Here is a 15,559-nt window from a genome sequence, read left to right as displayed (position 1 = left end):
ACTTCTGGTAAATGAGCCACCACAGCCGCTGGAGGGCTGTGAAATTTGTGCCCCAGGCTTTTTAGTCTACACATGTGCTATCTGAAACCAAAAGGACACATTGGTTGACTGATGTGAATTTTTTCTCAGCTCTCCCACCCCACTGTCTAAAGGAGAAGGCAGAAACAGGGGCAGTGCTGGGGAAAGCAAAGTTTCTGTGAGGGGAAATCGATGGACCAAGAGAGGAAAAACTCATGGAAGAGGACTGCTTTCTGGACAAGGGAGCCGCAGTTCCAGAGAGAACAAAAGGAAAGCAGGGAGGGGGAAAAGCAATGACTATGGGGAAATTGGACTGGTGGAGAGAGAGGAGGAGGGTTTGTGTGTTACTGCTGTGTTAGCAACCAGGGATGACCCAGGCAAGAGAGATAGTGTTCTGTTTTTAATTAGACCAGCTGCTTGCCTAATAAGAGATACACCACAAAAACAATGACATTTGCAGCTCAGTCTTCTTTTACATAAATAACTGATTCTGCAGGACTTAGTTCCCATGGTGCAGACTTTAGAGTAGATAACACTGTCCTGTAACCTCAATTCACCTTAGCCGACTAGTATAAGCTTTTGAGAGATAATTAAAAAGAGTGTTAGAAACTCAGATATATAAGCTAGGCACAAATGGGTCCTTAAAACAAGGTTACAGTCGCCAAAAGGGAATGTTTAGTTGTCATTTTTGGGCAAGACGGCTTTAAAGTCTTATTTTTCAAATGATGGACTGACTGTGATTGATTCTCAGCTAAACATCTAGCTAGTTCAGATGACAACCTTGAACTGGGTTAAGAGCTTTGAGAACTTGAAAAGTCATTTGATCCAGGGACAGCCTATATATTCCGACAGAAAAAGCAAATTTGATCCAGAAATTCATTCCAATTGTGCAGATAAAACATAACTGATGGAATTCTACAGCATGGGGTGTTAGTGTGTGAAAACAGTCTAGATCCAATGATCCTCAGCCATGTACTTTCAGATGCTGGAGATGTCAGGCATCATTCTGGCACCCAGGCATCACCCAAATTAAGAGCCAAAGCCCAAGCATATTAAAAAAGCAATGTCCTCAAAAGTGCTATTCGATTTCAGGAGAGCTTTCCAACAGTATCTTGTGGGTCCTGAGGGGGAAAGTAGTCCCATGGTGATTCCTCTAACCACAAAACGGACATGGAAATTGGCTGTGTAAAAGCTGGTGTAGGAAGAGTTAGTCATCATACAAAAGAGATCTATCCCAACACAAAATTATGTTTTCAGGAAAGATTAGAAATAGCAGACACTACAGTTTAAGCAAACACACACACACCCCTTCTATTTTTATAACTGTGAAATATAAGTAAATAATTAGGTAACTTGTCTTACAGTATTAATGCTACTGAATATCATGGGAATTTTCACTGTTTCCCCCTAAATTGTTCTTTATGGTATGACCTGAGGCAGCTCTGCATTAAGAATGGACAAAAATGAAATTGAATTTCTAGGCAGTATTGAATATTTTATGTCAGTTTGAATGATGCTTACCCTGTATTGATGGAAATTATTTCTATCAGTGGGTTCTTTCTAATCTTTGGCAAATCCAATCGCGCTCCCCCCAACCGTTTTCCATTATCCTTTTTCTGACCCAGCAATCTCACAGAGTGACCTTCAAATAAAGGGGAAAAATGGTACCATTATACATAAAACTCATTTGTTTTAATATATTCTACTCAAATATTTTGCATTTTGTTAAACAAAAATAGACCCAGGAGTCTTCTGGTAACCAACAACTTACCAAGTAAAGGAAAAGCCAACATTAAAATTTGTTGTTATTATTATTATTATTATTATTATTATTATTAAGCTTAGCTCCTTTCATTATATCTTGTTCAGCTATTTGACAAAAGCAAGTCAATCCATTTTAAAAGCCAAATTCCCAAGAAACAGCATTTTGATTATAATTACTGTAAAAATATTACTATTGAGTTTAAGGGTGTTGTTGTTCCCTTTTGAACAGTATTAGACCACAAACCCAAACTTCTAGGCAGTATGCTTGAACTGATGGGTGTCAGCTTGAGCAAGAATTTCCATTAAGTTCTCACAAAGTAATGCAAAAAGATTCGGATGAGGGAACATTTTCACAATTCAGCCCAGCTTGTTGTGCTTCTCACGTATAATACTACTGACATGTGAGCACTTTATTGGAATTTATGGCTCCATCTGTAGCTTAACTGAGCTCGTTCAGAAGCAACTGCATATTGACTTCAAAATATTCAAACACAAATATTCAGAAGGCTCATTTTCCATAATTCTAGACACATTGTTTCAGGTCACCCAAATCAAAGTAAATGCTTTTTTTGGGGGGGGGGGTAGCTTTGCAAAATACTGAGTTACAATTTCTAATTAAACGTTATTTAGAGAGAGAGAGAGAGAGAGAGAGAGAGAGAGAGAGAGAGAGAGAGAATATATATATAATTTCCAATAATGGATTGGAATTGGCACCCACCATGATAATAATAATAAATAATAATAATAATAATAATAATAATAATAATAATAATAATAATAATAATTCTTCAAATTTAAATGTAAATAATCAAGATTAAAAAGCCCAACCAATCTGAGTAAAGCTCTCTGCGGACAAACTCCAGCTCCCTTAGCCTAAAGTGAGATGAGCACCGACTGGACTTAATCAGCCAGGGGTCCTTTTCCTTTACCCTTTTTTACATGCAGTCAAACATTGATTTCATGTTAGCATAGCAAGTGCTAACTTCATTTCATTCATCATATCTCCCACTGGATAGCTCAGTTGGTTAGAGTGCGGTGCTGATAATACCAAGGTTGCAGGTTTGATCCCTGTAAGGGACAGCTGCATATTCCTGCATTGCTGGGGGGTGGATTAGATGATGCTCAGGACCCCTTCCAACTCTGATTCTATGATCAGTAAGACCACAGTCCAGAATCACCTGAGTGTACCACTGTGCCTGAACATGCAGCACCTTCCCTCCTTCCTTCATTGCACGTTTTAATGAAATGGTGGAGTCTCCAATTAACCATTGTTTCCATTTCATCTGAACCATGAAACTATGGTTGTTACCATCTGTGGAACAACTGTGGGACTGAAACCATCCTTTGAAGTTAGTTTACGATCCCGGTTTGTTCCAAAGTTGGTAAGCATAATTTCCCTGTGCAGATAAAACAAACTTGGAGACTTCTGCCACAAATGGAGGATAGGAAGGACCTGCATACACAGGAAAAAGACTCATACATAACTAAGCTTATTAATATGATCATCCATGCCCAGCCATTAAGTCAGTCATTTAATTTTAAAATGTGACTTGTTTCTTGTGCAGTAGGAAAGGCTGAGGAGGCAAAATCATACTGGCCCTTTATATTGAAAGTTACAGAAACATTATTTTAAAAAACATTTTTTCATTCGCAGGTTTTCCCAAGCCAGCAGAAATGGCCTTAAGTTACATATGCAAACAAGCAACATTACTAATTACTAATTAGGGGTCTGTACTGACCGCAAGACTCAATTTGTACTGTAATTTGGTTTGAACTGATCTGGAAGCAATCCAGTTTTGCTAGGGGTCTGCAGCCAAATCCCAATTTGCAAAAATCAAGTGTCAAACTTCCCCATTCACTATTATGGGCAAATTAAAATGAAACATTACAGCATTTCCCCCTTATTGACAGAACTGCATGAAATTTGTGGACATAGTCACTTCTGACATATCAGAAACAAATTGTCACAGTATTTTTATTTTATGTGATGATTTTTATCTACCCACCCCAATGGCAAATGAATTGTCTGTAATTTTAATTTTGGGGGTATGGTAGCCACACCTGAGGAGATGAATCCTGCCAAGTTTCAAAAGGATAAATGCAGTGATTTTCCTATACAGATAGCCTTTACAGTTTGGAGGATGTGAGGGAAAAAAAGTATGCATGAGAGATTTTCCTTGATAAGAAACCTGTCAAAATACTGATAAATAGGACCAGGAATTTTCCTGCTACGTATATTTAACACTGATTTTGGGGAGGGGGTATTTAAAGTGTTTCGCTTCCTGGTCTGTGGTTTTAGTGGACAATAATTTTATTATAAAAATAACACAGGGCTGTCTCTGGGAAAAGAGTCCACAAAATTTCAAAATGATGATAACAGAATCTTAGGGACTTAACATTTAAAAAGAGCTTTAAGTTTTTGTATGGCTCAACTAAGGTCAAAAGCTGATTTGAAAGGAATGGGTATGTGGGACAGAAGCAGAAGGATATGAAAATCCAGCATTTTCCAAGCAAGCACTACTAGAAGAACTAGCAAAACTAGCAAAGAACATTGTGACTGTAGAGCCCTGGTAAAATCATTCCCTCTTTTTAGAAGATAGATCTCTCAGTCACAAAAGAACTTTCCCTTCACCACCTTTCCTCATCCTGTTATTTTCCTTATAAAATGATACGCTGAGGAAGAAATGTCTCATTTTTTGAAGGCACCCCGTCTGCAGCGCTTCTGAAACATCTGATTCCTCCAATTGTCCCAAACTGCTTTGGAGGTCCCTGCTTCAACTTAGGGCACGGCAGAGAGATCCCACTTCACCCTGCACAAGTTTTAAATCTGTCTGAAGTGGCCCAATACAGATGAATCTGCTCTATGCTCCTACTGCTTATAATGCAATTGTGCAGAGGTTGTTTGGGGTGGCAAATTGTTTTCACCAAGCTGTTCCTACCAGCAGTCACCACTAAAAAAAAAAAAATACAACACTCTACTGCTAACATTACTGGAAGTGAACACTGGAAGAACTGCATGGCTAGCTCTTTTATGTGACCAGGTTGCTCCACAAAGCAACCGCCACCTAACATGCCTTATAAAGGGCTACACCACCATTGTTTACATTTGTGAGTCAAGACAAATGTAATAGTATCATGGCAGTAGCGCACTGAATTCTTCCACTGATGTAGCACTGAAGACAAGAAAATCAATTGGCATGCCAGCCTTTTCAGAGTTGTCAAGTAAAACTTTTAGTCAAAGATTCAGTTTAATTAAGAGGTAAAACACCATTTTTGTTAAGAGTGTTACACCTATCATAGATGTCAAAAAGTTCAATAGCATCTAGAAAAGGCCTGTTATTTTCATACTAGCAAATGCCAAGAATTCCATTATAACCTACTGTGATTTCAGTAATACAGTGGTACCTCGCAAGACGAATGCCTCGCAAGACAAAAAACGCGCAAGACGAAAGAGTTTTCCGTTTTTTGAGTCGTTCCGCAAGACGAATTTCCCTATGGGTTTGCTTCGCAAGACGAAACGTCTTGCGAGTTCTTGCGAGTTTGTTTCCTTTTTCTTAAAGCCGCTAATAGCCATGCTTCGCAAGACGAAAAAACCGCAAGACGAAGAGACTCACGGAACGGATTAATTTCGTCTTGCGAGGCACCACTGTACATGGACTCTGCTAATAGCATTCACTCAATTATTCATTTCCACTGTATCACACTAATAACAGCAATATCACCAACTGATGAGACAATTATTTGCCCATACTTTTGTTCTTTAAGTATTCTTGGATTTAACAATATGCATACTACTTTAAAATTCAGGTAAATTAAATCCAGCTAAACATCAAAAAGAGCTTTCTGACAGTAAGAGCTGTCAGATAGTGGAACAGACTCCCTTGGAAGGTGGTGGACTCTGCTTCATTGGAGGTTTTTAAGCAGAGGTTGGGTGACCATCAGTTATGAATGCGTAAGTTGAGATTCCTGCATTGCAGGGCTTGGAGCAGATGACCCTCGGAGTCCCTTCCAACTTTACAATTGCGTGATTCTATGAACTCTGTGCTTACCTATATCTGTGCTGGATTGTGGCCTGTGGGAATGCGAGTGAAAGTTTACAAAATGGTCAAGAATGAATTTATTGCTCTCTATTTAAGGTCTTAAATTATGAAAGAACTTCACTGGAAATATAAGAACACCTAGTTCAGTCCATTTCAATACAGTGGATTGGATCCAGACTTTGGCATGCTTAGTCTAGACACACTGAAGAAGAAGAAGAGTTTGGATTTGATATCCCGCCTTTCACTCCCTTTAAGGAGTCTCAAAGCGGCTAACATTCTCCTTTCCCTTCCTCCCCCACAACAAACACTCTGTGGGGTGAGTGGGGCTGAAAGCTGACAGGGCTTAAATTAATGTTTATTTCTGTTGATTTGAGTCGACTACTAAACCTGACTAAAGGTACAATCCTAACCCTCTGATGGTGATGGCTGTGGGGATTAGGATAACATGTAGGCCCAAAGCTGTGCCCTGAAAACTGCTACCAGCGTTTCTGCTATGGTAACACACAGAAAGCCCTAATCTATGAGATCCAAAGCTTCATGGATGTGTCAAGGGGCTCAGTTCCTGTCTCCTTCCTTGTGGCTGGCAGGATTCAGCATAACATTACATGCATTAGAGTCTCTACCCCTCTGCACTTCCCCAGATCCTATTAGGATTGCTCTGCATGTTTGGATCCAGTCCAGAGTTGGACTGGTTAATGACTGATATTTTGAAGAGTTTTAAGGGCATGGCCTACTGGAAGCAGAAATTCCATGCTCCAGCTTCCTAACCTAACTATCAATACATATTTTTACAGAGCTCCAGAAAGCTACAGATAAATAGAATCCTTCCCTTTAAAAAATAAAAAAGCTATTTTCAAAAGCTAACATACTGAGTTCCTTTTGTAATGCTGTTATCTGTGATCTCTTTTGTAGCGAATTCAAGTGTAAGTAAGAAAAAGTTATGCTACGAATCTTAAAATGATGCATGATTGGGTAGGGAAAGCTTTTAAAAAGGCATTTCATCTGAATAACGGAGGTGATATCTGCCAGCTTCAGAAGCCAGCAGATAAGTGTACTCTCAAGGGAAACCAAAACATAGTTATTTGATATGCTGAACACATGGCATGTTTTTCAGTGTTTTACAACTGTTATACACTGAGCTGGATCCAGAGCAAGTTAGTCACAGTTAAGATCCCATCTACAACTTCCCTCACAATCCATTTTTCCTATGTGTTGTGACTTTTAGAATCTAAGTCTGCCGACAGGGATTATCTTGTTTGTTATTGGTCTCTTGTGAGGTTTGAGGGACCAAAAAGCAAACTAAAATGCAATCAATCAGTGTGACTAATATTAGGATTCAAGCCATTCTCTATTCTGAACAACAGAACAGAACTGCAGAACATTTGGTTGCTGCCTGAGAAAAAGACAACAAAATGACCATGTGAAGGGCACTGAATATCAGATTTCAGATTAGAGCATTGTTGATATTGCTGCTACTGTTTACAACCAGAAGCACATGGACTCGTGACAGCGCATTGCATGCAAATATGCCAAGCACCCTCTTGCTACACAAAACTCAGACGCACTAAAGGAAGACGGCAACTTGCTTCACATAATTGTTATAGCCACACATTGAGAAGGAAGAAAAGGAAGAGGAAAGCGGGGCCAACTTCCTTTTCCAGCTATACCTATTAGTCTTAGGTAAATTAAGAGTGGAACAGTTTATCTGAAGATACTGTACTTCCAGTTGTTTTATCTGAGCAGCAACTTTGTTCAATAATGTCCATCATCAAGGTGAAGAGGAATTCAAGGGAAGGATGAGTAACATAAGTAAACTCCATTTCATTTCATTCATTTGCCAACATTTCATTTCATTTCATTTATTTATTTACGGCTATTAGCCCATAAAATATGTACAAACATAAAAAGCACAAAGGCTTAAAAACCGAAATATCTGACAACAGAAGGTGAACACTGCGACGCAAGGGTGGGTCATTGGGCAAAGCCAAATAACAGGATGTGGCCCGGAGAGCTCCAAGGGACGGTTCACAGAAAAAGGAAAACTGAAGACGAGATCCGACATGCACTCTCATCATAACTGTCCGATTAGATTTTGATGTTGTTGTTTTTTTTTGGTGGTTTTTGCATATGAGATAACCGCATTCAGGAATCTCGCCACCTGCAGAGTAACAGAAGGATCTGTATCCTGCAAAAGCAGTGCGGCGTGTGACTCAACAGGCCTGCTAACCAAGCGCAGTAAAGCAGGGCCCAGGAATTTAGTCCTGGCTATGCTATGTAGGGGACAGTTGAACATTATATGTGGAAGAGATTCAACAGTTTTCCCATCACACACGCATAGCGGAGACACCAAACCCTTGGAAAATCTGTGGCTCAGCAGGTTCGATGGAAGGACATTGAACCTTGCACGAATAAATGCAAGTCGGTGTGGTACTGATGAAAGAGATGACATGTATGATGGAAGGTCAAGTGGTGGGGTTATTCCGTGATACCTGGGGGAGCAGACACCCCCACCTCTGGCAAGGTTGTGTTGATTTTCAATGTCTGCTAATCTTTGCTCAATGAGGCTTTTAGCTGAGCGTAAGTTCATCTTTAGGGAGTCCGCTGGGGAAATTCCGATGCTCAGAAGTTTGGCATGGATTTTTCCTACCCACGGATTAACAAATTCGTCCCGCCAGAGGCACTGAAAAAGGTAATGGTCGGGAAGCCTATGCCAGCTGGACAGCCAATAGCCAAAGACTCGCTTCCAGATGACAGTCTCCAATGTTGCAATCCTTAACTCCAGACGTATGGCTGCGTTGCTCACACACATGGGGAGTTTCAGGAGGCGACGGAGAAACTGATTCTGCAATGTCTCCAGCGATGTTAAATTGGACCCAGGGGCCCAGAGCGGGGCAGCATAGCAGAGGGTGGAAACCACTTTTGCGTGGTATACCTTCAATGCAGAGGGGATGTGGGAGGCTCCGTCAGCCGCAAAAAATTGGAGTAGAGCATAAAGTATTGTTTTCCCTTTGTTTAGTAAATACTGTATCTGTGGCTTCCAGCTTAGGTTGTAGTGAAAAAAGACTCCCAGGTATTTAAATTTGAAAACCTGTTCTAATTGGACTCCATCTAACTTCCAGCTGTAAGTTTTCCGAGACCTGGTAAAGACCAGGACTTTAGATTTCCCATGATTAATTGTCAGGTGGTTGAGTTTGCAATAAGCCGCAAAAATCTTTAGAGCTCTGCATAAACCGACTCTAGAGTAGGAAAGGATCGCTGCATCATCGGCGTATAGGAGCAAAGGGCAGCGAAAATCGGCTAGGCAGGGGGCATGAATGTTGGCTTGAGACTCATTCAGAAAGAGCTTCATATCGCTAATAAAGAGGTTGAAGAGGAACTCCAAGCTTTTCCCCTCCTTCTTTCTCTCACAGTGAATAAGCCAAAACAGATGGACAACCCACTAATTACTGGGGAAATTGTAAGAACTATTTCACATAGTCAAGTAATTAGCATTAAGCTTGCCTAAAAACTATTTTCATATAACCATGATCAGCACTTTTTAATTTTAATAGCCCTAAGAAACAGACCATTAAAAATAATGGAATGCCTGGGCATTCCACCACCAGTCAGGCCAGAAACTCTCTCAAAGTCAGCATGCTATAAACACCCATTGTAGGGAGCGCATTTCTCATTATCTGCTGAAAAATTCAAAGAAGAAAAAAAACTTCCTACGTTGACCAAGTGAAATAAATGTGAGAAAGAAAGTAAGAGTGGAAGAAAACAAGGGGAAAACATGCCTAAATTGGTTAAACCAACTACTCAAGCAAACGATAAAGCTTATATTGAACATAAAGCCATCAAACATGACAACTCTCTCCCCTGTCAAGCAAGGGAAATAAATATAAATCTGGTGAATACTGTGAGAGACAGTACTGGATTCATACCATCAAAATGTATTGCAACTGTCATAACATGAAAGGGAAAAATTGGTTGTCTGTATAAACCCTCTCTCACTACAGAATGCTGTTTGGCATACCTCTTTCTGTTTAAGCTTTCTGTTTAGTATTAATTCAATTAATAAGCAATCCACTCTTGTTATTCACATAGTGAAGAAATATTGTATTTAATATTTTTCATGTGACTAATGAACATCAACAAGAAAGGCTACACAGAGCGTGTCAATGGATGCCCACACTATGGCTGTGATAGGGTGAGAATGTCTAGATTTAAAAAGACAAGCTATGAAAACTTTTACCGATGAACACAACTCCTTTGCTCCTCCCCTCCCACTAGCTGTAATTAAACCAGGAAGTCACTAATTACCGTATTTTTTGCACCATAACACTCACTTTTTTCCTCCTAGAAAGTAAGGGGAAATGTCTGTGCGTGTTATGGAGGGAATGCCTACGGGTGGCGGGGGGGATCTGCTGCAGTCGTGAGCAGAGGATCCATGGTTCCCCTTCCTTCCCTCCTCCGTGGTTACAAAGCATGGATCCTCGGGATTTTTGCATTGGGCTACTCCAAACTCACTGTCAGATCACATGTCTGTGGCCACAGCATGAACCACAAAAATCATATATCCACTATTTCGTTTAGAATATTTTTTTCTTGTTTTCCTCCTCTAAAAACTACGTGCGTGTTATGGTCTGGTGCGTGTTATAGAGCAAAAAATACGGTAACTATAGTTTCCCAGTGCTCCCACTAAACACATATGCAACATCCTCTTTTTTGATCCGGAATTGGAGTTTGAATATTCACACCATCAATTCAAAGTTACCCACTACCCTTTCCATCTCTTTTGCTAAGGTTTTTTAGGTAGGTGGGAGCACATCATTTGTCCTCCCATTCCACCAATATCTTTTATATAAAACTCTCCCATTAATAATACCTCCAGCAATACTATGACAATGTCTACTTTTTTTATTTGTACGACTGACCAGATTCCCATAAGCTATGTAGAACGTATCTTCCTCTCTTCTCCAGCTAAGTGTTTCATTTCAATGCCAATTCTATTATTATGTTTCAAAGATGTTAGTGTTTTATTTTAAAGCTTAATTTACTAGTTTTATTTAATTTACCATGGCTATAGGTAAAGGTAAAGGGACCCGACTATTAGGTCCAGTTGTGGCCGACTCTGGGGTTGCTGCGAGGGAGCCGGCGTACAGCTTCCGGGTCATGTGGCCAGCATGACTAAGCTGCTTCTGGTGAACCAGAGCAGCACACAGAAACGCTGTTTACCTTCCCGCTGGAGCGGTACCTATTTATCTACTTGCACTTTGATGTGCTTTCGAACTGCTAGGTTGGCAGGAGCAGGGACCAAGCAATGGGAGCTCACCCCGTTGCGGGGATTTGAACCGCTGACCTTCTGATCAACAAGTCCTAGCTCTGTGGACCTACGCCACCCACGTCCCACCATGGCTATAGAAAGTTTAAAAGGAGAGCCTCCTTCCATATTCTGGAGTAGAAATGGAAGTAGGAAGTAACAAGTTAACTGAATGAAGACATGAGTGACTGATGGGTTTTTACTACTTGGATTTCACTATCATATAGGAAGAAATATCCACAGTGATTTTAAAACAATGTGTGAAGAAATTATATGACTATTTTGCTACATGCACATGCAGCAGAATGCTGAAATAAGACATAGGTTTTCAATGCATGCACACGTGACAAAATATATACGTGCTTCTATACACATTGATTGTACATGCTTTTTTCAAAGGACAGTGATCTCACTGTTAAAAAAAATGTATTGCGGAAAACAGCCCACAGAAAATGTGAGAGAGCACTTTGATTCTTCTACTCTTAACCACCCTGAAATAAATATTATGAAGGCCATTACATAAATATTGAAACAAACAAACTGCTAACAAACACCATGCCAGTAAAAGCATTATTCATTAGGCTATACAACACACACACAAATCACATAAGCTTTTAGCAATCAACAATAATAAAATAGGCTGGTAGCTAGCAGTTAGCAAACATTAGTTAATATTTAAACTAGGAACAGATAGACCATATTACTAGACACATTAATGTGACTGAAACTTAGTAAGCGTATATGAAGTCTGAAAAGTCCAGCATCATTCAAGTTATTTCCTTTGACTTGTTTTCAACAATCCTGTCCAGTGACCCATTTCACAAAATGTTTTGTGAAATACTCTAGACTGAAACAGTTTTTGCTCAGTCACAAAGTCTAGTTTCCCCTTAATCCCATAGGGGTGCACTTTATATGCATGATGGCATTTGTTTTTCCTGCTGGAAGCTAATTAATTTGATTTAAAATATTTAAGCCTGATACTGTTTGCAGTATTAAAGTATCAAAAGAATCTGACATAATTTTGTGTCAACAAACAACAAATGAGCACTCTCTTGTGGCATGAAGAAAATGCCCTCACGGGACCTGCAATCTTGCGGACCTCACAGGACCAGATATCCCCAGTGTTGCCATGACAGCACTGGCAACAAGGGCAGAATCACAAGCACATTCTCCATTATGCTTTAATTATCATGTCTTCATCAGAGTCTCTTCTTTATATGCCTCACCTGAGAGAATAGCAGAAGGTAGCCACATGAGAACAAGCCTTTTTAGTGGTGGCCCCATCTGAAGAATGGCCTCATCAGGGAAACGCACCTGGCACAATCAGTTTTTAGGCATTAGGCTAATACCTTTTTATTCACTTACGCCTTAGGTAGCTAAACCCATTCTAGAGGAATGCTCATCTTTTAGCAGGGTGGGTAGGCTTGCTATTATTATGTCATCGGACAAGCATTTTAGGCATTAGTATCATAAACTGCTTCAAATTTTCTGGCTTTGTTTTTATTGGTTGTATTTTATCTTGTTAAGACACTATGGGACTCTTTTTGTAAAATGCAACAAGTGTAATAAATAATAAAAACAAACAAACGCGGCAGTATAAAAGTGCTGAGATTCTCAGAAAGATACTCTGTATGGGACTGTAAGTTGTTAGGCAAGAGTGAATAAAAAAATAATCTATAGAATCATAATTTCAATGATTATCATTGAGGATTCAGTGAGCATGGTACTTTACAAAGCAGAATGCAGTTCCCTTCCCAAAATATCTTAAATTCTAAACACAGATATAGCTTTTCCTCTACTGGACATGTACTCATGATCAGATTGTGAAGTAAGTCATATTGGCCAATGCCCATTGGTATGCAGCCACACTTATTCCAAATCAACAAGTCACAAATAGGCAATAAAATGAGCAGTGATCTCTTGGAAGTATTTCATATCATGAAATAGTAGTAAAAGAAGCACTGAAGCAAGATTAAAGGGGGGGGGAGAGAATGACCAAAGATCTAAAATTGTGCATTTCTATATTGATTTGGCCAAGTTGTTTTTTTTTACAGATTTTTCTAATATATTCAGCTGGTTTTGAGCTTTAAAGCCCTATGAGGCCTAAGACCCACGTACCTATGGGACTGCCTCTCCTGGTATGCCCCGTGGAGGACCTTAAGGTCTACAAATGACAACATTTTGGAGGTCCCAAGTCGCAAGGTGGTTAGATTGGTCTCAACTAGGGCCAGGGCCTTTTCAGTACTGGCCCCGACTTGGTGGAACGCTCTGTCACTAGAGACTAGGTCCTTGCAGGATTTGGCATCTTTCTGCAGAGCCTGCAAGACAGAGCTGTTCCGCCTGGCCTTTGGTTTGGACTCACTCTGACCCTTATGTTTCCCTCCCCTTATGGTTTTGATCTATGGGCTACTATTAAAATGAGGCTGCATTTTAAATTGTATTTTAATCCGTATTTTAACATATTGGTCCCCCCCATTATGTTTTTATTGTAATTTTACTGGTGTTAGCCGCCCTGAGCCCGGCTCTGGCTGGGGTATAAAAATATTATTATTATTATTATTATTATTATTATTATTATTATTATTATTATTATTATTATTATTATTATTATTAGTTTACACTTCAGTCATTATTTACAGTACATACATGATATATTTCAACAGTACGGCTCCTTATGGGGTCTTTGTGTTCAAAGTCAGTAATGAGCACTGGAAAGAATGAAGACACAATCATTTCAGGTGAAAAGTTTACCTTTGATAGTCTCCTCAACAACTTCTACAACACGATCTATCTGCTGAACCTGTAAAGATTAAAAAAAAATACAATGTGGATATTCTGATGATTTTTGGACGGTTCTCATTCTCCATGAATTTAATTCACATAGAGAAGAAACATACATGTTGCTGAATCTGTGTTATATTTCTGCTTGTAATATAGGAAAGACAGCATTTTACTCCTGCGTAAGTGGGTGGGGAAACAAATCCTAATGACACAAGCTAGCCACTGCACTCCTTTAGCAATTATCCAAGGTAAAGGCTGGTGTACAGCAACTTATTTCATAATAATAAAGAAACTGAGGTACCACCTTTACTTGTCACAGAAATAACTGAATCCAAAGAAAAGATGGGTACAAGTTTCAGACCACCAAGACAAGGAGCATTTACACAAAGCAGCAAACATATATTAATGCATGAGTAGCAAAGTCGCTTGGTCTGATGGGATTAATAGCAGATATGGATAAAAAACAGGATGGGACACCAAATCTGGCTTAGATTCAGATTCAGACTTACACTCCTATCTGCCTCTCCCGTAGCAAATTCCTCAGATCAGTAAACCACAAGCAAACACCTACAGATGCCCCGAAAATCCATCACCACCACTTCCCTTGTACAATTGGCCTTGTAGAATTCCAATTCTAGCAATGAAGACAGGCATGGTGTACATGTACACGAATACACACACACACACACACACACACACACACACACAGAGAGAGAGAGAGAGAGAGAGAGAGAGAGAGAGAGAACACAATGCACACACACTTCAGGGTCACCTCCTTTTTGAGTTTTAGCTTGTGGACCTGATCTCTCCACCCACCCACCCCTTAGCTACGTTCTTATATCATACTGTAGTGTTATTTGGGATGTTTATTACCTGCTGAAAGAAGATGGGAGGCTGCTGCTGTGTATCTTGCTCCCCCTGATTGGAAGACAGGTGGGAATTGGGTGAAGTATGCCAGGTTTGTAGGACTTCTCCCATTTCCTCTCAAGGCTCTATTTATTATAACGTGGCGTTAATGATAATTTTGTCTGCTTGTTGGCTGACTGCAATGTAAGAAGTGTTTTCTGCCTCAGGATGAGAGACTGTTGGTGGAATCTGTCCCCCCAAGTAAAAGGTGAGAGGTAGGTTTGTACTCCTAGGTGGGAGAAAGGAATAGCTTGATCCATGTTTTTTTTTCTGTTGCCACTCTGTTGCCACAGAGATTAACCGGCATTTTGAATACATGCCCAGGGTGATTGATGAATATTTTGCGATTTTGCAGTTTTATATTGATGTTGTGCGGGTACACTTTTCCTGGCCCCCCACATGCATCAGCAGAGTGCGTATAAGCACACCCCATTCTGCCTTCTTCTGGGTCCAAAAGGACCCACGCATCAGCGATGGCGCATCAATTGGATGCCCCTATAATGGTCATTGCATGTATTTATTGTACCGGTGTTGCGTATTTCTTTTTTATTAATATGCTGTTCATTGTTCTGGGGATATTTGGGCCAAAAAGTGGTACTGTATTTTTCGCCCTATAGGGCGCACCGGCCCATAGGGCGCACTTTTTTTGGGGGGGGGGGGGAATAAAGAACAAAATTTTTATCCCCCCCCCCGAGCCCCAAAGAGCAAAGAAGCCATGACAGTGAGCGGGATGGATCCCGCTAGCTGT

The 15,559-nt window shown here is 40.1% G+C and overlaps 1 protein-coding gene across 4 annotated transcripts in view; it reads right to left on the bottom strand.

Moving 5' to 3' along the window:
• CDKAL1 (CDKAL1 threonylcarbamoyladenosine tRNA methylthiotransferase) overlaps window positions 1-15,559 on the bottom strand; it is a 239,059-nt gene that overhangs the window by 149,843 nt on the left and 73,657 nt on the right. For all 4 annotated transcript variants that reach the window (XM_081206418.1, XM_081206417.1, XM_081206419.1 and 1 more), the window contains 2 exons: window positions 13,876-13,924; window positions 1,540-1,660 (listed from right to left, as the gene is read on the bottom strand). In XM_081206418.1, coding sequence (XP_081062544.1) covers window positions 1,540-1,660; window positions 13,876-13,924 — 170 coding nt within the window. The remainder of the gene's footprint in view (window positions 1-1,539; window positions 1,661-13,875; window positions 13,925-15,559) is intronic.

The sequence above is a fragment of the Podarcis bocagei genome (assembly GCF_964188305.1).
Source record: "Podarcis bocagei genome assembly, chromosome: 8".
NCBI lineage: Eukaryota > Metazoa > Chordata > Lepidosauria > Squamata > Lacertidae > Podarcis > Podarcis bocagei.
Note: the sequence above shows the minus strand (reverse complement) of the source record. Positions and strands in the feature narration are given on the sequence as shown.